The 22,154-nt window shown below is 36.4% G+C and overlaps 1 protein-coding gene across 2 annotated transcripts; it reads right to left on the reverse strand.

The window, feature by feature from the left end:
• Positions 1-1,815: 1,815 nt before the first annotated feature.
• On the reverse strand, positions 1,816-22,100 carry UCHL5 (ubiquitin C-terminal hydrolase L5). Of its 2 annotated transcripts, XM_075508143.1 has the most exons (11): positions 21,959-22,100; positions 20,321-20,384; positions 18,454-18,559; positions 10,188-10,313; positions 10,040-10,101; positions 9,832-9,962; positions 8,141-8,204; positions 6,927-7,029; positions 6,398-6,511; positions 4,307-4,405; positions 1,816-2,424 (listed from the first exon to the last, which is right to left on the reverse strand). In XM_075508143.1, the coding sequence occupies exons 1-11, from the start codon at positions 22,038-22,040 to the stop codon at positions 2,380-2,382; spliced, it is 996 nt and encodes a 331-aa protein (XP_075364258.1). In that variant the 5' UTR covers positions 22,041-22,100; the 3' UTR covers positions 1,816-2,379. The 2 variants fall into 2 exon arrangements, with proteins under 2 accessions (XP_075364258.1, XP_075364259.1); XM_075508144.1 differs by lacking the exons at positions 20,321-20,384; positions 21,959-22,100 and adding an exon at positions 14,700-14,783.
• Positions 22,101-22,154: the final 54 nt, after the last annotated feature.

Here is a 22,154-nt window from a genome sequence, read left to right on the forward strand (position 1 = left end):
GTATGTTTATACCAGCAGAAAGCAGTAGCCCTTGAAATAAATCAGAACACAAACCTTTCACCATTCTATATACAGCAAAATACAGTATCTTAAAACTGTAAGACAGATTAAGGCCCAAATCTCTATTTTTATTTTTCTGGCACCTTTAATTTGGTAATTCATCAGCTTCATAGACAGCTTTACATTCACGTAACACTATCCCAAAAGTAGGCAACATACAAATAATGGCCTTTAAAACCAACATACATATTATGAAAAACGGTTTCACAAACTTGGTGAAAATGGTCAAAAATTAGCATACGGGTTTTGATCAGAAAAAAAAAAGATTCTATAATATAACAAAGTACACCAGTTTTGAGTTGTTCTACTTCTGCATTAAATACCCTTTAAAAAAAAAAACACCAACATTTTTCACTCACACACTGGACTAACAAATTTTGTTAAAATTTGATCTTTACATCCATCCTCTTTTTTCATTCCACAAATCCAGAAAGTTTGCTTGTAATATTATTCTAATGTCTAAAAAAAGACTGTTAAAATTTGTTGGCAATTGCAAACATAGTTTGCTGCTTTAGCAAAATTCCTTTTCCTGTTGTACATGCCCAAGCATGCAAATAAAAGGAGAATGGAATAACTTCAGTAGAATTTAAGTTGAGATCTATTATGGAATAGCAAAATTTTATTGTAGAAAGTATCAAAATTCTCCAAGAATGTCAGGGTGCAGCAGGAATTATCAGGCTACCACTTAAAAAGATAGACAAATCTTTTCAACAGGTTGAACTACAGTTCAGAGTATAATCGTAAGATCAGAAATGCCTCTTACACAGTCTTTCCCTTCCCCTAAACAATATTGCTGCAATGAACTACTAAAGTAGGGAACTCTCACACACAGTTTATGTTCTCAGCAACCTGATCAATTTTGTACAACACACAGACATGGATCTCATGTTCTTTTCTGAAAGAGATCTTACCCTTCCAGCCACAGCAATGACTGAAGTGGAACCTTTCAGCAGTAGGAGAGCACAGTGTATGTTTTACTTCTTTGGCCAAAATTTTATTATGTCTATATATGCAATATATATGAAGCACCAACAGAAAACAGAATTTGTTTCATAGCGGGTTTTCCAAAAATTCTCTAAATATAGTATATTCTCATCATACAAGCCTACAAGACCAAAGGACCTCACAGTTCAATGAAGTATGCCTACAGGCAAGGCAAGCAAAACAAACACCTTTTACTGGTTTTAAATGTCTTCCAAACAATCCAAGTTCTTTTGCTTGTTTTTCTTCCTATTTCTTGTCTGAGTCTTTTCGGAAGAAACTGGAAGTTTTCTAAATGAATTTATATACACTATACACTAACAGTGTTTCAGTAATTCAAATATTATGTATTGTTACAATGGCCTGTTACTATCCTTACCAAAACAATTTGCCTAGTCATAGTTCACAGACAAGCAGCACTAAGAAGGTAGGACACCATGTGAGCTCCATTCCCCAGACATCCCCTTTGGTCCATGGAAGACAGTTCAAGCATCTTCCATTACAATGTTATTATCAACAAGAATCTTCCATACATGTTTTTTCTTATATTAACTTACCTCCCAAGGTCAATTAGAAAGTATTGTTTTAAAGACTTAAATTTAACATACTCCAGAACAGTACTAGCTTATATCCAAGAATATTAACTCCCCAAAACAATAGCGTGCCTTCTTTCTAATCCAAATTTAGAACACATATACTCAAAGTCACAAGGCTGATGACCTCCAACACATATCCTGATCATCTTATCCAATAATAAATACCACAGAAGAAAGTTTGCCAAAATAAAAATGGGAATATTTATTATCTTTTCTACTAAAGCAATGCAGATCTTTTGAGATTATACATTGGTCTTTGCAAATGTTTCTACAGCTAAATTCATACTTTTCAATTTTGTAAAAAAATCAGACACATACTTTGTAAAAACAAAGACACAGGGTATGTCACTGAACAATTGGATAATATTATAATTGTCAGTAGGGATGAGCAAAGAAAGCTCATGCTTATACTTAAACTCTGGCATTTGTATCATTATCATATATTCACGTGGGACGAAATGGGTACATTTTCCTTGCACAGTTTTAGGTCCTCTTCCCCAGGTTTCAGAAATCAGACTTAAATACTGAATTTGACCAAGAGAACCTAAACATTACTTAGCAGTACTACATGCACAAGATGCAGGGGAAGAAAGAAAATTAGACCCGTGCATACAGTACAAGACAAATTGTTACAATTGTCAAACGTGCACTGGACAAAATTTAAAGTTTATGAAAAGTTTTATTTGTTGTAATGAAAATAGTTTCAGAAGCACATAATTGTATGTATTTTGCAAAGTCATCTTTACTTGGCCTCCTGAACTTTCTTGGCATTCTGTTTTTCTTTTGCCTAGAAAACAAAGGGAGATGATGTTAAGTTCTGTTAAGACAAAAATCTTCTTTTTGGAGCTTTGAATGACTACGCATCACATTTTTGAACATTCAACAAAATATGCGGTAGAAAGAGACATTTTAAATGTAAATTTAGACCCTTCAGAAGTATCCTACTACTATTTTACTAGGTTCATATATAGAGCCTTTCAAGAATACATATAGGTTCAAATATATAATACAAAAGAAACTATTAGACTAGGTAACTTCCATAGGGGAAAAGGAGAGGTGAAAAAAAGCACTATTTTTAAAACGTAATTTAACCTTTATTTTTCATACCTCCATATGCATTTAACATAGAAATAACTTCCTAATGAAAACATTTTATGTCACAAGAAAAAACTGCATTCAGATATACTGATTATCATAAACTAAACTCTGAAGCAACCAAGATCACAGTTTTTCAGATCTTTCAAAAGAGCAGAGTGGAAAAAACCCCGCAAGAGTTCCTACCAAGATATTTGCGAACAGATTCTCATATAACTTGTATCAATTGATAGATAGTTCAAACTGACAGGGAACTAGTATTTTCTTCCTTATGAATTTAGTGAAAAAAAGATTAGGCAAGAAGAAGGCACAATTCAGATGCAATATTAGCCACTTTTCTGTCAAAACGTTTGTTCATTCTGAATCAGACTGCTGCTTGTTACCACGTATTATTGAACAGAACTGGATCTAATTCAGTAATTTAGAATTAAGATCTGTTATCACCAGTTGCTCAGGTCCACTGGAAATTTACTTGTAAGAGAGGCTTGATGGTGTTATAAATAACTCCTATTAACATGAAACTAGATTAAAACTCCACAAGTTACCCAAAGAAGGAAAAGATTAAAAAACGGAATCCAAAAGTTACTATCTTATAAGCTACTGGCCTGCAAACATACTCTAAGTAAATTCAGCTAAAAAATGTACTCATTAAATAGTATTTAGCTCTTTTTTCATTATAATAATATAGAGATCCTTCTTCAGTGTGAGTTCAAAACTAGGGATACTGTCTATGGCACATGAGTAGATATGCAAGCCAGCACTGATCTTATTACAATTCAAGTACTTGACTAGCCATACAGTTCAATAACCTTGCCAAAGTGACAGACACACTTTAATAAACCTTTATTAATACAAACCTTAATAGTAAATCAATGTCAATAAAAAAGGGAAAACAATGAGCCAGTAAATCAGTATAAGAACAGAGAAAAAGAGAACAAATTGCAAGCCACCTAAGTTACCAGAACCTCTGTGCAAAGGTTGCCATCTAGCGTTCACAGCTAGGTAAATCAACAAAACCGAGTATTGAAGAGTCCAGGTTGGCAAAAGGGATCAATCTTCTACATACAGGTCTGTGTACGCATACGTTTAAATACTCCTCAGTTCAAAAAGGGGTATCAAGACAGTATGGGGAACTCTACCCCATACTAACTGGAGCTACACATCACAATTTTAGTAGGACTTTTGATTTCTCGTGTAGAAAAGCCCAAATCACATGTCTGTTGTATTGTGGCATCTTATGCCCTGTAATGTGATTGTTTAGCTGATATTGAATTGCGTCTTCCTACATCACCATTAGAAAAATTTGTTTAGGTTATCAAAGGGGAGATACAGTTTGCCTTTGCATAATAGTGCAAAGTTGGTTGGTCCCACAGTCTCCAGTCTCCATTGGAATTGTGCCTCCTGAGAATTGCAAGGGACCATCAGGTAAACTAGCAATGTATCTGAATGTAGCAGTTTAAATAAAGAAACCCATGCCATTTATGCTTCCAAGATATTTGACTGCATTTTTAAGTAGAAGGTATGAAGAATTATGGTAATATACTGTTTCTGAAAGTCAGCTAGGAAATACTTACTTTTTCTACTAATGGTATTAACTGTTGGTGCTCTGCTAGAGTCTTTAATAGTTCCATGATGAAAGGCAGGTAGTTATGTTTTCTTCTAATATTTTCGATCTAAAAATAAATTAAAAGCATTAACAGAATTATTATATGGCTAAACGGGGATTTTTCCCATCCCTGTCATTGTCGTCCACCCCCCCAGAAGCTGGAATTCTTTATTTTTAGCTGGCTGAAATTTAAAAAAGTCCAAGCCATAATATTCTGAGCACATGGTGAGAAAGTATATGCCAGATCAATTTACTCCTTAAGGCACAGATTACCCTTACAGTCTACATACTAGCCAAAAACCCCTCAATAATTAAGTAGGGTATATGGTTTAGCCACTGCTGTAACACTGACAAGTACTGTTGTCTAAACTATTAACTTTTTTTTCCTCTCAACTTCAATTGCAGTTCGACCTATGTATTTTAACAGTCCCTTACATAGTTGTGGCCTCAGCCTAGGCTGAAGACAAACATTTCTGTAATGCAAAAGTGTAACTATTTTTGTTATACTAAACACTTTGCAGCTTCTACAATGGTTCAATCCTTCAGAAAGATAGGAGATTGATTGGTTTTTCAACTGCGAGGAACGACCTCCAGAGACCCTCAAGTTGATACCCTAACATAAAAAAAAAATGTGGCCTTTTAAGCAGTTTCCACAATATTTCCACATACAATTAGGAACTTTAAGGTTTTTTGACCCTCAATTTCATTTCTTTGCTTTCTTTCAATGCTTGGTAAAGCACATGCTTTGAGGGTGTTTTTGGGTGGGTTTCTTTTTGTTTTCTTTTGGTTTTTTTAATAGTTTCTTGAATTGCATCCTGATGCTGTGGAACAGAATGTAGCGACACTGCTTTAGAGACAAATAACAATAACACTTTACAACTGAACACATGTACTGTAGAAATATATTTGAAAGTATCATTAGAATTATTGAAGTCTTGGTCCGTACCTTATAGAAACTAGTGAAAACATTTATTTCATTTTTAGTGACGAAACACAAAATCTAGTGAAAATATTTCTTTAATTTCTTTATCCTTTGATATATACAACTTCTATTTTAAAACTTATTTTTAATCTAGCCACTTTTCTAAACCCCCAAAAAAACAGGTTAAGGGATTAAAAAAGAAAAATTTGGTTACCCAGCTTTTTTTCCCCTCAAAACATTCCTGTAAAAGTATTAGGGAATTATTTAAAAAGTTGCAAGTTATGATCTCAGAGAAACTTTCACATATCTCATTTTCATTAATACCACATGTCATTTCAAAGAATGATATGCTTTCAGCGCACACACGTAAAGTACTTATTTAGGAAAAAGCAGAACATGCTAATTGTGTCTTCACTGCTTCCCAACAGAGGAAAAGACAACAGGTAAACTATAACAAAAGAATAATTCAAGTACCCTAGGAGAGCTTCTTTACCAGAAGCTATGCAAGTATCTGTATGTCAGATTAGGACAATGTATGTGCAAACACAGAATGAATCTATACACGAAGTTCACAATCTCCTGACTACCCTTCCTTATCAACCGATGCATCAACATTATTCATTACTATACAATGAGAGCTGGAAGAGCTCATATGAACACTCTGTAGAAAAAAAAGAGAGTTATGAGTAACACATCAAAGCCCTTCTAGTAAAAAAAACCAAAAAATTCTACTTAGTAAGAGGCCACTGTTACATATAGTACTGTAATTAACAACTCCAGCAAGAAAAGGCTCATCAGCCTTCTGGGGCACATAGAGCAATTTCTTTGTAGGAGTTCTAGAACTCACCATGCTTAAAAAGTGAGAAAGTTTTAAAGTGAGAAAGGTACAAAGAAGCGGCAAAACAAAGGGAGCTACAGAGACCATTACAAACTGACTTGTAAGCCTTATGCCTAAAAGGAAGCAAACTAGTAACTAACCCGTAAATTCAGGAATGCAACATGAATTTACATAACATTGTCTTTCTAGTACCCATGAAGTTCCTTCAGATTAATTGCAACAGCCTCCCACAGATATAACAGCTGGCTTTTTCTTACAACTTTCCAGATAGTTTCATCAGAAAAGCAAAGGCTACATACCTTGTATCTTTTTAATTTTTGGTTCTCTTCTTCAATTAACATCTGGTATTTCGCAACTTCTGATTGTATAGAACTTAACATATTACTACTTTGATCTGTATCCATAGGCTCCTCCTTCCACAAAACAGAAAAAAGTTAAGTTAATTAAAATAAGTCTTGTCTTAAGAGTATTTCTATCACAGAGATTCAGTTTTGCTTACAGTTATAGGCACATTCAAGGAATTTCCACAGTTTGTTATAAGTAGATTAGCTCAGGTACTAGGAAAATAATAGTTCCACTACCACAGCAAATTAGTCAAGACAGAGAGCCACAATGACATAGTCATACTGTACTGAGTGCTCAAATTAGCTCACTCAGAAGTAACCAGCGATGCATCAGTGCATCCACACAGCACTGCACGGGACAGGTATGTAGTAATCCTTCCCTGCTTTTTTTAGTGATATTCCATTTGGAGCAAGGAAAGAATAAAGCAAAGACACAGAACTATTATCAGAGAATTACTCCAGTAACTTAAATACCATGGCCTACCTCTGCAAGTTGCTGCTGTAATTCTGCAATCCTCTGCTCATATATCATCTTTCTGTCAGATACGATAGCCATCAAATTAAACCTTATCTCACCTTCACTGTATCTAAATGAGGAACACACACACACACAAAAACAAAAAAACCCAAACCACTTTCAAAATTAATCATTAACAGGACAACTCGAAAACCTCCTCCGTGATTTCATTATAAGGGAATGCATTTTGTGGAAAAAAACTCTACACGGATCTACTAAATTAAGCTGTGCTACAGATCCATTCTGGCCACAAAATAAAATCAGACCTCAGATGAGCACTATCCAATATGTAACTTCTAATAACCTCCTCTCCCAAGATTTTACTATTCCTGTCTGTGGTCACAAAAATTAAATATTGAAACTGTCCAAAAAAGAAAAAAAAATCTGATATAGTCGACGACAAAACTTGCATGAGACTGCTGCACACAGTAATTTTTACTTTCTCATTACTCTTACTTGTTAGAAAACATTGGAGACTTCTTCATACAATGTGAAAAGTACATTCAACAATTAGACTAGCAGGCCTTTCAGAGTTTAAATTCTCCAAATGCGATTTGGTAGTAATGTATTGCTTATCATAAAAGTCTTCAACTAAGACTTTGAAAATTATTTTCTAAAAATGGCATAAAATCAACTTTATTCTAACATGTTTGGGGCTGCAGTTTGCGGTCAGAGATAAGAAGTAGGAAAACATACTATAGTATGTTTTTCTAGCTGACATTTCTAAAAGAAGCCACATACCTAAGGAAAACTTGTTCTCTGTAAATACCAGCTGTATGGATATAGTTATTATCTAGGATTTTTAATTATAAGCACACACCCAATTTTTATCCATGCTAATAGCACTCATTTTTCACTCACAAAGACCCACAGCTGTCTAACAGACTTAATCATCTTGCTCTTCCTTTTTCAGAGTACTAGTAGGATCTCTCTTCACTACACAGATACCTACTTTGATTAATCATACAGGAACACAGCGTATTTGAGATTTATCTATCATCACATTTGGCTCATGTTGGGCAATTGGTTCTGAAGTCATACACTGATATGCACATAAAAATGATGCATAAGCATCATTCCTTAGAAATTCAGCTGAAAGCCTTTAATTGAAAGAAATTAAGAGTAAGGAATTTTTAAACATATATAAGGCGCTATATTTTAAAAGCATCATGACCATTTACTTTTGTATACGTTTCTCTATGACAGGCCGTACAGCACTTATCCAGTCATCTTGATTGCATCCACCTAGAAAAAAAAACACACAAAAAAAATTAATCTACTTACCAAAATTTATTGCAAATTCAAGACTTCTATAATTCAGGCTTATAACTTCAGAGTATGTAACAAGTTTTTCCTTGGCAACTGCAGTCTCAAATTACTCAGGTGATGTTTTAGGAGATGGAAGACACATTTTTTAATAACAATATTTAGATAAGGTACTGGCCAAAGCAATGGAGAAAAACTAAATTTTAAGAGCATAAGCACCTAACGTTTATTTTGTTGATAACAAGAAACAACAGGAGTAGGGGGGGAGTAAGTTATGTAAGATTTTTATGACACAAAAGAAATTAGTTGGTATGACAACATAAAAGTAGACAGCAAAAGAAAAAAGTATGGATAGTTACAGCTGTTCCATTTAAGTAAAATAAAGAGTTAATACTATGTAGATGCAATACAACATTAAAAAGTCAGGTACAGAAAAAAAATATAAAAAGGATATGATAGATAACTTGATTTTAAGATAAACGATTAAAATGAATTTTAAGACAACTAAAGGTGATTTCATAAGTTGATAATGCCTCTTTAACAATTTCAAGACCTTAAAGCAAATGAAGAGACTCATGATCTTGTGACCATAAAAATTATGTTACTGGTAGGTCTGTAGACTGTATGGTCTCTCTAGCCAGACTAAAGATGAGATTTAGCAGCAAAACATTAGTCAGCCTAAAAATAAATACAACTGTCAAAAAAATTGGGAAAACACTCTGGAAATGGAGCGTGGAACATATTGAGATTATATCAGACTCAAAAGAAAGTGCAGACACATGATAGGCACTGTAGAGCTTTTCAAGACACAAGATGGCACACATACCGCAAGTTAAGAAAGATTACAAGACACAAAACAGGAACAAGTCTTACAGAGAATAAAACTATGCTAGAAGTAGCTATTCTTTTTTAAACCATTGGGAAAATATTTGCTATCGAAGAAGAAAGAGGGCAGTGTGTAAGCACCAGCCACATAATGTATAAAAAGTGTACGGAGTCAGCTGTATATATGCTCCCACACAAGAAACAAATGATAAAATAAATGGATAGTTTATAATCAACCTGGAAAAAAAAATAGCTTTGAAAACATAACTTGGGAATTGTCTTGGGTGACAATACCACAACAAGGAAGACGTAGGGAAAAACATTAGCAAAAGAAATCGCACACTATTGGTAAGGAAAGCCAAAAAGATTACAGTTTTACCAGGTTTTGTTAGAGACAGCTCAGAACAACAACATACTTCCTCAGGTAAAGAGAGCAAACATCCACAAGAAGTGGGTTATGTAAACTTCTCTCTTGCAAGAAAACTGTTAAGGTATTAGAAGCCCACTGGATTGCATGGCCTGTTCATTTGATTACTGACTGAAAAGAGAGATAATCAGAAACATGGAGGAAGCAGGAAGAAAACTGCATTTTCAGACCAACAAAAATAAAATAATAGAAATAACTGCAAAGAAGTATAAGCCTGAATAGCACATTAAGAAACCTTTAAAGATACACTTTATTTTAATAAATAACTTGGTTTGATCCTATAACATACAACCAATTTGTTGCAATAAGCTATTGTTAAAATGAAGGATGTTCAGAAAAAATATAAAATATTACCTAAATCAATTGGTCCTTCCCTTAAGCCATCTAGTTCATATAGCCGTCCATTAACAGGAACATAGCTTACAAAGTGAAATGCATCTTCTTCTTTTGCTGAGGACTTTGCATCAAATTCAAACATCTGTTGTCTGCAAAGAAAATTTTAAAAAATCCGAGATGAAAAAGAATTTGCTCACATTTTACCTAGATTTAAAACATGTGTTACCTGGCAAAACTGTTGTGAACTTGCCGAATCACTTCTGAGTTGCTTAGTGCCAAACCTTTCATCTGAAAGTAAGTAACAAAATTAAATAGTGTCATATCTACGTTGGCTTACAATAATACTTAAAATAGAGAAAATAGTAGATGCTTACCGCAGCATCAAAACTTTGTGAAAATTCTTTAAATTCTGACAAAGTCTCTCCTAGGTGGATATCTTGATGAGCACAATTTAATAGCACACTTACTATGGCTTGAGTAGCACAAGCATTATTAATTACCTAGAAAAAAGTGTTGAGAATTTGTTCAGTACTGATGATAAAAATTTAATTTAAGCTGGGCAACATTATTCATTACAAACACGCACTTTCTATGCTGATTCACATTAGAGCTTCATTCTAAAACAGGCAGCAAATCTAGTCTGAGTAGCCACAGAAAAACCTTTGCTATAGGAGACTAATAAAATGAACACTGGATGGCTGTCATATACAATTCACTGATAAAACTGATATTTCACACCTCTACTTAGAAACTCTGTCATTCTACTGCCTCACCACCTCCCTAAAGTGATTAATGAAGGACATAGAAGAAATACAGGAACCCTCTGATCTCAGTGGAAAAACAAATACAGTACTATGCAAAGCAAGCTGCCCAAACTACACTACTATTTCTATGGTCTTAAAAAAAAGTCAACTCTCCCAAAGAGAATGTCCTTCAAATAATCAGAATTCCTACGAGGAGTCCGAGCTCAAAAAAAAAAATTAATTTGGGGCAATAAAGCACATTATGGAACCTAGAATTTTTATAAAGAGGTTGTGTTGGACAAAGAATTTAACATATCCTAGGGATAAACTAATAAAATGTAGATGTTCCAAGATGTAAAGATTTTTTAAAAGATTGTTTGCTGAACAATAAGCCATATGAAGTTTTAGGTTTTTCACTTTTTTCCTTAATTTACAATATAACTATCCTTTTCAACCTAACATTTAAGTTACTAGTTTGTGTGACACTGCTCCTTAGACTTAAGCATCACATATTCCATTTTTAGAAAATATAAACAACCCCCTTTATATTACAGCCATGTCTTTAATGTTGCTTAGTAATACACAAACTACAGTATTTAAAGAAAGAGAGAGACAAGGATTATTAAATATAATCTGAGATTTAATTAAAAGCACAGTAATCAAATAGTATAAGGCCATAACACAAGAAAGACTTCGTATTAGCAGTTTTTTCTCAGCGAGCTATACGCAAGGAAAAATAATGTATGCTCAGTCTATGAGACTATTTTGCAATTGAAAATTCTACTTAAACTTTGGGACTGGGAAAGAGGATGTTGATTTTGTATTAAAAAATGAAAATTAGTTCAGGGCTGTGAATGTGAAACCACTTCCAACAAGAAAGGAGAAGGGGCGAGGGGAAGAAAAAAAAAAAAAAGAGAAAAAACCACCAACCTGTTTTACAATCAAAGCTAGTACCTAACAAAGGAAAACCTACTATGTTAATATTATAAGCCACACCATATATTCATTTTCATAGAATCATAGAATGCTTTGGATTGGAAGGGACCCTTACAGGTCATCTAGTCCAACCCCCGCTGCAAGAGCAGGGACATCTTCAACTAGATCAGGTTGCTCAGAGCCCCGTCCAACCTGACCTTGAATGTTTCCAGGGATGGGGCCTCCACTACCTCTCTGGGCAACCTGTTCCAGTACTTCACCATCCTCACTGTAAAAAGTTTCTTTCTTAAATCCAGTTTAAAAAAAAAAAAAATCTATTTTCTAAATTTCAGGGTGTTCCCAGTTCAGATTATGTCTGTATAGTGCAAATGATAAAGAAATAATAAAGCACTTCTTAATTTAAGAAAAATACAATCCAGTTGACTTGAATGGTAATCAAGGGAGTCAACTACACACACAGAACAGATTACAGCCACCGAAACTCAAATTAAACAAACTGCAGGTACACAAGCTAAAGGTTAGAGTTAACACAATTACACAATAAAGGACATCGAAGGAAAATCCATCAAGGGCAGTGAAATAATGAACAATAGCAGAAAAATTAAAAACCACAGACTACTAGAATGACCTAATTCAAGAGAATTAATACTATCACATAGTAAAAGGAACCAAGAACTAAAGATTCTCTGAGATATGACTAGAGAATGATATCACAGACAGTTGTAAAAGTAGTACTAGGATGAAAGCAGGAAGATCCTAAGTGGATTACAGTGGGCTAACCTGAAGCAGTGGTTACGAACATTGCAATTAAGCTGATAGAGAAAGGAGAAAGAAGGTAGACACGCCTGTGGTGAAGAACTATTAGAACAATGCTATTACAATGAAGGGAGGGTCACTACAGCAAACTGCACTTGTTAAATGATAACTAATACAGGACATTATAGGGAGAGACAACATTAAGTGGTAACTATTTTTACTGAAAAATCAAGATGGAACAATCAGTTGCTCTGGCAGGCCACTAACCCAATAATGCCTTAAAAAAAGGGAAGGGAGATTAAGACAGATTTTGTGCCTAGAGGCAAGATCAACACAGAAACCGTGTTGGATCAGCTGGATACAGAAGCTTTAAACAACAGCAAAAATAGGAGGAGAAATTAAACTCAGCAGGGAATTTGTGGTCTCATCAAATATTTGCCTTTCAGCATAAATATATTTTTGTATTCCAACTACAGTATGAGAGGAGTCTGTTAAAGTATAAGGACCAAGCTAAACAATCTTGTCTTACTGCTAGAAAACAATATACAACAGATGCAGATCTTAGACCAGTGGCCCCCAGCTGTTGAAATGGAAATACATTATAGAACTACAAATACTCTTCAGAAAGTGAGAGGCAGGAAGTAAGCAAAAGGCAGCAAGAATAGTCCTGTAGCAGAGGAACAGAAGCAAGTGCAGGTGATATGCATAAAAAGACATGTTCCTGGATCCAGATGACATGAGAGAACTACCAAGATGGAAGAAGGAGGTACCTAGCTAATGATAGTTCATGGGCAGGGTGAAAAGCACAGAACAAAGAGGTGGTGATTGTAGTACCAAATGAAGAAGAAGAGTGCAAGGTTTATTTGTCACACAGGCACAGCATCCTGTCAACACACACAGCCAGTCCAGCACTGCCATACACATAAGCTAGTAAGTCCTTTGAGAGAGAAACTGGTCAGGATACCCATCTTACCTAATTGCCAATGTGTCTCTTAAGGTGTCTCAGCATTGGCAGAAAAAATTTTCTGCATTTAGACAGCATGAAAGATAGATATGCAGGTTGTCCCAGAAAGATTTTTATTTTGACTTGAGGAAACTTAAGAGGATTTTCTGTATTTGTCCAGAAATCCCAACATTTGCCTGTATGTTTCTGTCTGGGAAGTCCTGGTGAGATATTTGATTGATCAGTATTCAGGACTCCAGTGTAAAGCAGACACCTTTGAAAGATTTTTCTAGCAAAGCTACAAGGTGTATTTAATAATATTTGAAAGAAAATAATAATATATATACTGATATATATGCACATTACTGAGATTATCTCAAAAAAACTGAGAAGATTGACATATCACCAAGTGAAGCTTAGCTTAAAACAAACAACGGAGCCACTTGAATAGGCTACTCTGACATACTCTTCAATTAAGACACTTAACTTCGTAAGCATGCACCTTTCCTTAAGGATCCAACCTGCGTTTCTGGATCAACTTAAGGCTGAAGCACTTTAAGTTCTTGACTCACATCCTCTTTCTGATGGATTATGTATTTTGTTTTTCAAAAGCTGTGGACAGCCCTGTGCTGCAACTGGTAGTATAACCAGCAAATCTCTGGGGCTCACTTACTAAGCATCTCCATGTTACAAAACAGTTGGCTTTACAAAACTCAACTTGAAAAATTCAGCATTAGGACAAAGTTCTGAAACTTATTCTTGTTTAAAAACACTATCTAATTTTATTTATTTATTTTTATTCCTTTGGAATAAAGATATAATCTTCCTATAGTTATATTCAATTACTGAAAATCTCTTTCAGACTTTGATTAGATGTGTTGCAAGTTCATTTTACTTATAAGTTATCTGTTATCCCAAGTTTAGCTTTAACACAGATATCTGGTCTATCTTAATGTTACCAAACCTGAAAATGTCAAAAATTTTGAGTTTGAAATCAACTGGAGTATTAGAAATGTTAAAAAAATACATATAATATGCTTCCATTAGTGGCACAAAGATAACTGAAGACCAATGTTTTGTTATTAACAGTATCATTTAGAAGATCCTCCTTCTGAAGGTATACAGATATTGCCAATTAATGAAGTTAATGTTTTATTATCACAATTGTAATGTTATATCATCACAATGCAGCATAAAATAAATACATGGCACAAAACAAAGGCATGATACCAATACTTCAGTAATAAAACCTGAAGAGGTTATTAAACTAAAAAATTTTAGTACATAAGTCTGCAACAATGGCATTCTTTTTTGTCAAGAGACACTTCCACTTCTGCAGTGATCAGCACAGAATATAGCTATTCAAAACTGTGCTGAAGACAGCTGAATACATTGAGTGGTACAATAATGTAGCCACTGTGTATAAAAACAACAGCAAGGGCCTACACTTAAGCAACAAAGAAATCAGGAAATTCAGAGTTAAGGCTGAAACTGTATCCTTAACTCACCTCATTGTGCCTAGGTATCCTAGCTCAAAGGGTATGTAAGATCATCCAGAGTTCTGTGGCCTCAAATAGAGGACCAAATCATACCTAGGCATAACAGGGAGGCCAAATTTAACATGAGTGCACATAAAAGTGACCATCAAAAAAAAAATCCTTTAATACGCATGCATATTAGACAGACTTTAAAATTCAACCCCCCCAACATACTTGTTATTTAACTTTGAACAAGATCTAGTTGTCATTTGGAATTCAACTACAATATCACTATGAAAGTGGATATGAGTAAAATGTGAGCATGCACAAGCTTCTTATCAAAATTGTGTTTCCTAATGCAATTTTAAAGATGTTTTGCTACACACAGTTTGAGAGCTGTAGCCTTTTACATCTAACTAAAGTTCTCCCCCTCCCCCCGGCAAATGAAACAATTTTTAAGATGGAACATTTAATGAAAATTGAACAGAAACGGAGCCATGCTGTAACAGCATCATTTATTTCCCATACTAAATTGTTGTTGCATATTAACAGTTACTTAGTCTTCAGGATTCAGAATGACACTTGAGAACTTCTCTGCAGTAAAACAGATTTACTGCAGAGTACCAGATCTCTTTAGATGGTAACATTTAAAAGAAGAAAATGTATGGGAAAGGAAAGAGAGCCAAAGACTTCTTAAGATTTTTAGGGCTCCAGTGTCATGTCAGTTTTGAAGATACAGATCAACAGACCAATAATCTTAAGTGTCATAAAAATTTTGCTAACCCAGAAAACAAATCTATTTGTTCTGGGGTTCCAGCCTAGAAATGAACATATGGTTATTTTACTCACCGCTTTTGTAATTAAGAAAAAAAAAAAGTCTTGACATCTGAAAGACTCTTGGAAGACAACAAAACCCCATCCTTAAAGCCACCATAAAACTGGACTTAAAACATACATGGAGAAAATAAAAAAGGCACATGAGCCCAGTTGCATGATAGCTGGGAAGAGTTGCTATTTTATAATAGAAATATTTAATATTAGTGCTTGTTTTCCCTTGTGCTCCTGAGTGACTCAGAAAGATTCACAGACTGTAGTTTCAAGAAATGCAACAACCTCAGCACTACCATAAAGAAACTCCTGTTCTCTCTCACTTACCTTTTACCAGCTGCGGCCTGTACAGACTCACTGAACAAATACATCTCGTAACGTGGCAGGAGACCAGCCCAGAAAATATGCACAGAGAATCTATAGAAAACTGCTGGCTGATGAGCTGCACTGGCTCATGGAAGTTCAATGAGCAGCTGAGCCATTGCAAGAGAGGAACAGAACCCTGAAGTCGAAAGGAGACAGGTTGGAAGGACCAAGACATCCTGCTCTCATCATCAATTCATCAGATCAGCAATTTGCTTGAGAAAACACTATGTAGTCCTCAAAACATAGCTTGTCAAGTTAGATCTCTAACTAAGGCTAACTTCCTCCAGTATGAAAGTCACCACAGCTAAACTGTTATTACAAATCCTCCCAAAATATCAAAACCAATTTCTTTCATTTAGCTGTTGACTTTTAATTCTAATTTCTTCGTGACTATTTCGCTAGTTGTTCAGTCACAATACCTCAGTCCAGGCCAAACTGAACTGACATGAAACACAAGCATATATATGTCTACAAGAAGTGTTTTGATTTTGCTAAGCCACTGCACTTGACTAACAGACAATACTAAAACATGAAAAAGATATTCTAAACTCTTTGCAAGTTACTTTTGAAACACGTTCCATGCCATCAAGTGGCATAACTAGGTACTACTATTTTAAAATAGTAAACACTTCTAGAAATTGTTTTCCATGCCGAAATTAATGAATTCTTAGAGTCACTCCAGCACACCCCTCCTTAAAGGCAGCAGGTGAAGGAGGGGGAAGATTAGAAAGTTCCTACACCTCCACAAAGAGGTTTCAGGCTTAAGGAAACAGTAAAATATGAATTCTTCAAAGCAAGCTACAAAATAAAGGACTTTTCATTGTTAGCCTTTAGTTTTCTGTTTTTGTTAGCAAGCCTAACGTTATCCAAATTTTCTGACGTACATTCTGCAATCCCAACTTAAAGCTCAACAAAGCCCCTCTTAGCTACTTGCTTTTAAACACAGTGTCATGCTTCAAAAAGGGAAGTGGAGAGGGGAAAATAAGCAAAAGAAGTGGAGCAAGCAGACAAATGCTTTGAAAGTTTTCAGCATCCACGAGAACAGCAATTCTGGGAGAACCTCATCTACTCACAGGAAACAAGAAAGAGTAAATCCCTTGAATGAGGGTAAATCTGCTTTCATCTTAAAAAACCCTCTCCAGATTCATATCAGAGTGATTTCCTCCTGCCATGTAACCACCCTTTGAGAGTTACATCAAGGATTTTCCCTGAGGTTCTTTGCATCAAGGCTATTCTATAGCCACAACCTACTGATCACTAACAGTATGTTTGATTAAGTGGAAATCACAACCTAAACCAGCGTCTATCAGACCTATAAACCTATAAAGACATCTGGCAAACTACTGCTGATCATTGTATCATAAGAATGGTGGACAGTGCTTGGCAGGACTCAAGAGCTGCAGCAGGGGAAGAATGAATAAAACAGTATTAAAAAAGACCAAGGAATAAAGTCATCCCCAAGAGCATGAAACAGTAAGGTGATTGTAAAAGAAACAAATTAAAGATGATGATCTCCACAACAGAAGCACATGTACAGAGTAGCCAGGAGAGCTACAGATACACCCAATGTTTCCATTGTTTTCCATAGTTCTATACTTTTAGCTAGAAGTGTGTGGAGACTTCTTTATATTCTGAAATTTACATACAAAACACTTCTGTGTTTGTGGAAAAACAAAACAAAACAACCCAAACAAAATCAACAACCAGTCTATGTGTCAGTCTTCACAGAAAGCCTTAATAATTTGCCCTTTGATATAAATGTTTTGTAATTAACACATGGAGGGTTACACTTCTTGTTTGGACTGTTACATTTATCACTGTTTGAGAAGCAGGTCTTGAAAAAGAGCTAAAAACATTTATTAAATACTCCTACTTTCATTCTGGTTACTTTCTCTTGCTTTTCTTGCTTGCAAACAATACGCACAGCAGCCTGTCAAAGCTAACAAAAAATTTCAGTACTACTCGGTATTTAATAAAACACAATTGATTACATTAGCAAAAACAATTTTTCCTGTAATTTCTAATTTAAACTCACCTTTCTGACTTAAATACTTAAAAATTCCATGCCAAAATAGTCTGCAAACTCTTAGAGGAAAATATTATCCTACAGTTAGGAAAATATTATCCAGCAGTATCCTACTGCCCTGGCTGCAAGCATTTGAGAAAGACAAGAAATAAAAACTGGACCAAAATAAACATTTCTTCCTAGAATTTGTTGAAAGTGGTTTCAAAAAATAATTTGCTCATTCTGCTCAGAACATTTACCAAGTAATTCTTTATTGCACAGAAGAGTTAGTTACTTTTATAGGAGAGGGCTGACAAATAAATAAGAGCTTTACTCTTCCATAGCTCATGATATTTTTGTCTGATTTGACAGATCAATCCAATTTGCTTTGTTCATCATCTTTTGATACACAGTTCCTACTCTCACAGAATTTGTTAAAGTTATTTCACCTTGTAAAGTGTTAATTTTTGTGTACACAGTAACAAAAAGATAGTTTATTTTTCAGTATTAAAAGCTATGTTTCATAACTAAGAAAACTAAGAAAACTTAGACTTAAGTCTAAGAAAACTACTGAACTTGTCATACCTGTTTAGCAAAAAATATTGTATCCAGTCTGGAATCCTGAACAACAGAACCTGCTGGTTCCTCTCCAGGCTGCCACTTGAAGAGGAAAATCAGCCCATGTACTGGCCTAAAAAATAAAATTGATAGGAAAAAAAATCACCTGTACTGATGAAAAATATCAAAGCTAGAAATCTCTATTATAATTTAACCGTATGCTGGTACAGTAATTCTGTTAATATTTCTTTCTAAACGTAGGGAACTTGCACCGAAATTTTCAGATGTGGTCTTTTAATTAGGCAGAACATACTTCAGGCTTCTTTCCGTATATGCTAAACAATCCCAATCTGAATTAGCATTTAGTCAGTAATTTTCATAAATCAGGACCAGTTCTCCTGGTTACTGTACCTAGTACAGTTGCACAATACTAATTTGAATTTGTTAGTGATAAATAGTATCAAAACATTTGTCAATCATAAATAAGAGTTGGAACTAAAGTTTTTGTAATCCTTTTAGGCATAAATGAAATATTCAAAGAGGAGTGCTCATGAAACTTCATGCTTTGAGTTCTCTCTGAGAAGAGAGATCCAGTTTTCTCTTCTACTAAAATTGTGTCTTGCTTTTCAGACTGCATGTCTTGCACGGTAAACAGCTTTTACTCCATGTAGCACTTTATTTAGTATTCTCATAAAACAAAAATTTATTAGTAAAGGAAACAATTCTTACAAAATCTACAGCTACATTAAAGCAAAAATTCATTCATCATATCAACCTGAATTTAAGGTCATCACCACAAAATGTTTATCTACTAAAGGTAAACGTGCTACTGTACTGCATAAGAAACTTTTCCTAAGCTCCGACCAGAAGTCCAAGATGTCTTTTTAAAGAGTGGGTCCACTGAGGGAATTTGAAAAATGCTACGTGTTACTATATTCTTTAACTCTTAGTGTTTAAGTTAAAATATCTTACATGTGTGTCAGAAGGAAGGAAGCTGGCCATTGCTCAAGACTAGAAAGATATACATCTGACAGTACAAGCAAGCAAAGCTGTTACTTTGTGAACAAAACAGGTAATGTTCTGATGAAGTATCATATGAAGTACATAGTGCAGGCAGCCAATAAACCACTTCTCAAGTAACATTTCTGCCATTCAGGTGTCACTTGTCAACTATCTTCAGTCAGACAAAAATTCTAAAACTACCTCTTCTGAACTAATTGCTACATCTGAAAGATTAATTATACAAGCATAGGATATCTGCATAGGAATACAGTATGGTCTGGGTTAGATAGCATTTTCCTCTTAAAATCTTGTATGTGAACACGGATAAACACTTAACACAGCATGGACAAAATGGTAAAAGAATTCATATTGCCTAATGAGGGTAGAACTGTTCCATATAATACCAGTCATTGTCAGTTATAACAAGACTATTTGCCTTCACATACACATGGAAGTGGTTCTGCAGGAAAAACGAGTTATAGAAATATGTAAGTACCATAAATTAATTTATGTAAGGCAACAGATGCAATATCATGTTATGTGAGGAAGAAGGGAGATAAAGCAAGGAACAGAAGTTTGTCAAAGAATTTGTCAAAGGATATAATGCAAGCCAATGACAAAATCATTAGAAATTTCTCATTCTAGCTGCTATTAGCATCTCTTTCTGAAATCAGAAAAGCTAGATTAAGTACCAAGGCATTAATAAAAATTAATTTAATTGCCAGGTGCTCAATTAAATAAAAATCCTAATGAACTTCTGCAGAAACTAAAAAAAAAAAACAAAAACAAAACCAAAACAAGCCACCAAAAAACCACCTGAGTTTAGTACACATTCTTTCAGCGACTTCAGAAAAATGTGAATAAAACCCATGCAGTTAGAAATGTGCCTTACTTCAATTTTTCAAAGTTCTCTGGTTCCAAACTCCATATTTCTTCAACTTGTGCTCCTCTACAACCTGAAACAAGGAAAGATACAGGTTTCTTCAACTACCCCATTTAAAAGGGATGCAGCCAGTAAAGACAGACACATGAAAGAACTACGGTAACATTTACAACTTGTATGTCTATGTTATGGAAAAGTCTATTTACAGGCTTTAACACATCTTCATTAAAAAAACCAAGCCAACCAAACAAGAGAAATTATTTCAGGAATTTCTCCTGTGTATGGTGATGTTGTCTTTATAACACAGCTGTATTTAAAAAAGAAGCAGAGGAGATTAACATATCTTTGGTCACCTCATATCCTTTGCTCAGCTGAAAATAATACTGTTTTTAAAGACACTGTCAGCTACTCCAAAGCAGAACTTAAAACCATCTGTCTCCAGAGAAAGAGCCATGGTAATAGACCGAAAATACTGTAAACAATACACTCAAGCAAGACGTTTGCATAAGACAGAGCCCAAAAAGTTCAAATACTTAGTATGCGGAAGATTAATCTATTAGTTAAATAGAAACACAAAAGCAGCAGCATGCCTGGACTCCACTTGTGAGAAAAATATGTGACAGAAATTATATATCAATGTAACCTAGCATAAAACCATTTTGCTTCTTTGGCCACAATCCTGTATAAACTTATCTGCTGATATAACCATATAATCACAGTATTGCCAGCGATATTAAATGCAATTTAACATAAAATGTAATATTCTAAAAGCCAAAGCAGCCCCTTGCAGGCTACCCAGCCTACGGCCAAGCACCACAGCTCAACTTGGTCACAGCCCATTCCCATAACATCCTCCCTCCTGGAGGCTCTGTAACGGATTCATCTGGCACAGGACCCGAACACATATCTAGCCCTCCGCAAACGCTGGTATTCTCCCCTACGCGGCATGTGCTGATCAAGCTCTCCAGCAGAAACCTACAAGTGCCCTGGGTGATAGGAGGGGCTCCGCTGTACAGCCCGCCCTGCGACTGGGCACCGACCGCCCTGAAACCTTGAATGCCCGGGCCGCGGCGGGGCAGCCCGACGCCGCGGCTGGGGCCCTCACAGCTCCCCTCAGCCGAGAGGCGGGCCGCTGTCTGCGGTGAATACATGCGCAGGCTGCCGGGGAAGCACGGCGCTGCAGAGCGGGAAGCGCTAGGCGCTGCGAGCACGGCCCGAGCCTGGGATAGCCGCGCGGAGGTCACAAGAGACACGTTCATTCCCACTCGCGTCCGTTTACCGCCGCACGGCCAGCTTCCACAGGAGCACGTTTCGCGACACTCCCGCACCCCTGCGGCAGCGCTCGCTCCTCCAGCGCGGACTGGCGGGGCACGCCGGACCTCGGCCCGAACCTCCCCTCCGCCATGCCCCACATCCCCTTCCCCGCCCGGTCGGGCCGCAGCCACGCCGCGGCCGGGCTCAGCCCATCGGGGCCCCGCACCCTTCACCAGGGAACCGGGCAGCGCCCCGCTGGACGCGGCAGGCGGGCCGGTCTTGCACCCGCGCGGGAACAGCCGCAGCCACCGGCGGGGCCGCGGCCTCAGAGCCCCACCGCCTGCCCAGCGGCGCAACCCCAGCGCCCGGCCCCGCTCCCGCTTACTCCCTCACCGAAACCCTTGATGAGCTCCGTGAAGACGCCCGGGTCACTCTCCATGAGGCACCACTCGCCGGCGCTGCTCCCTCCCGACATGGCGGCGGCCCGCGCGCTCCCCTAGGCTCGCCGCCGCCGCCGCCGGCAAGTTAAGCTGCGAGGCCGAGGCACGCCGCTCCCTTCCCGGCAGGCCCCGCGGCCCACGCCGCGCCT

The sequence above is a fragment of the Mycteria americana genome, chromosome 7 (genome assembly GCF_035582795.1).
Source record: "Mycteria americana isolate JAX WOST 10 ecotype Jacksonville Zoo and Gardens chromosome 7, USCA_MyAme_1.0, whole genome shotgun sequence".
Classification (NCBI taxonomy): domain Eukaryota; kingdom Metazoa; phylum Chordata; class Aves; order Ciconiiformes; family Ciconiidae; genus Mycteria; species Mycteria americana.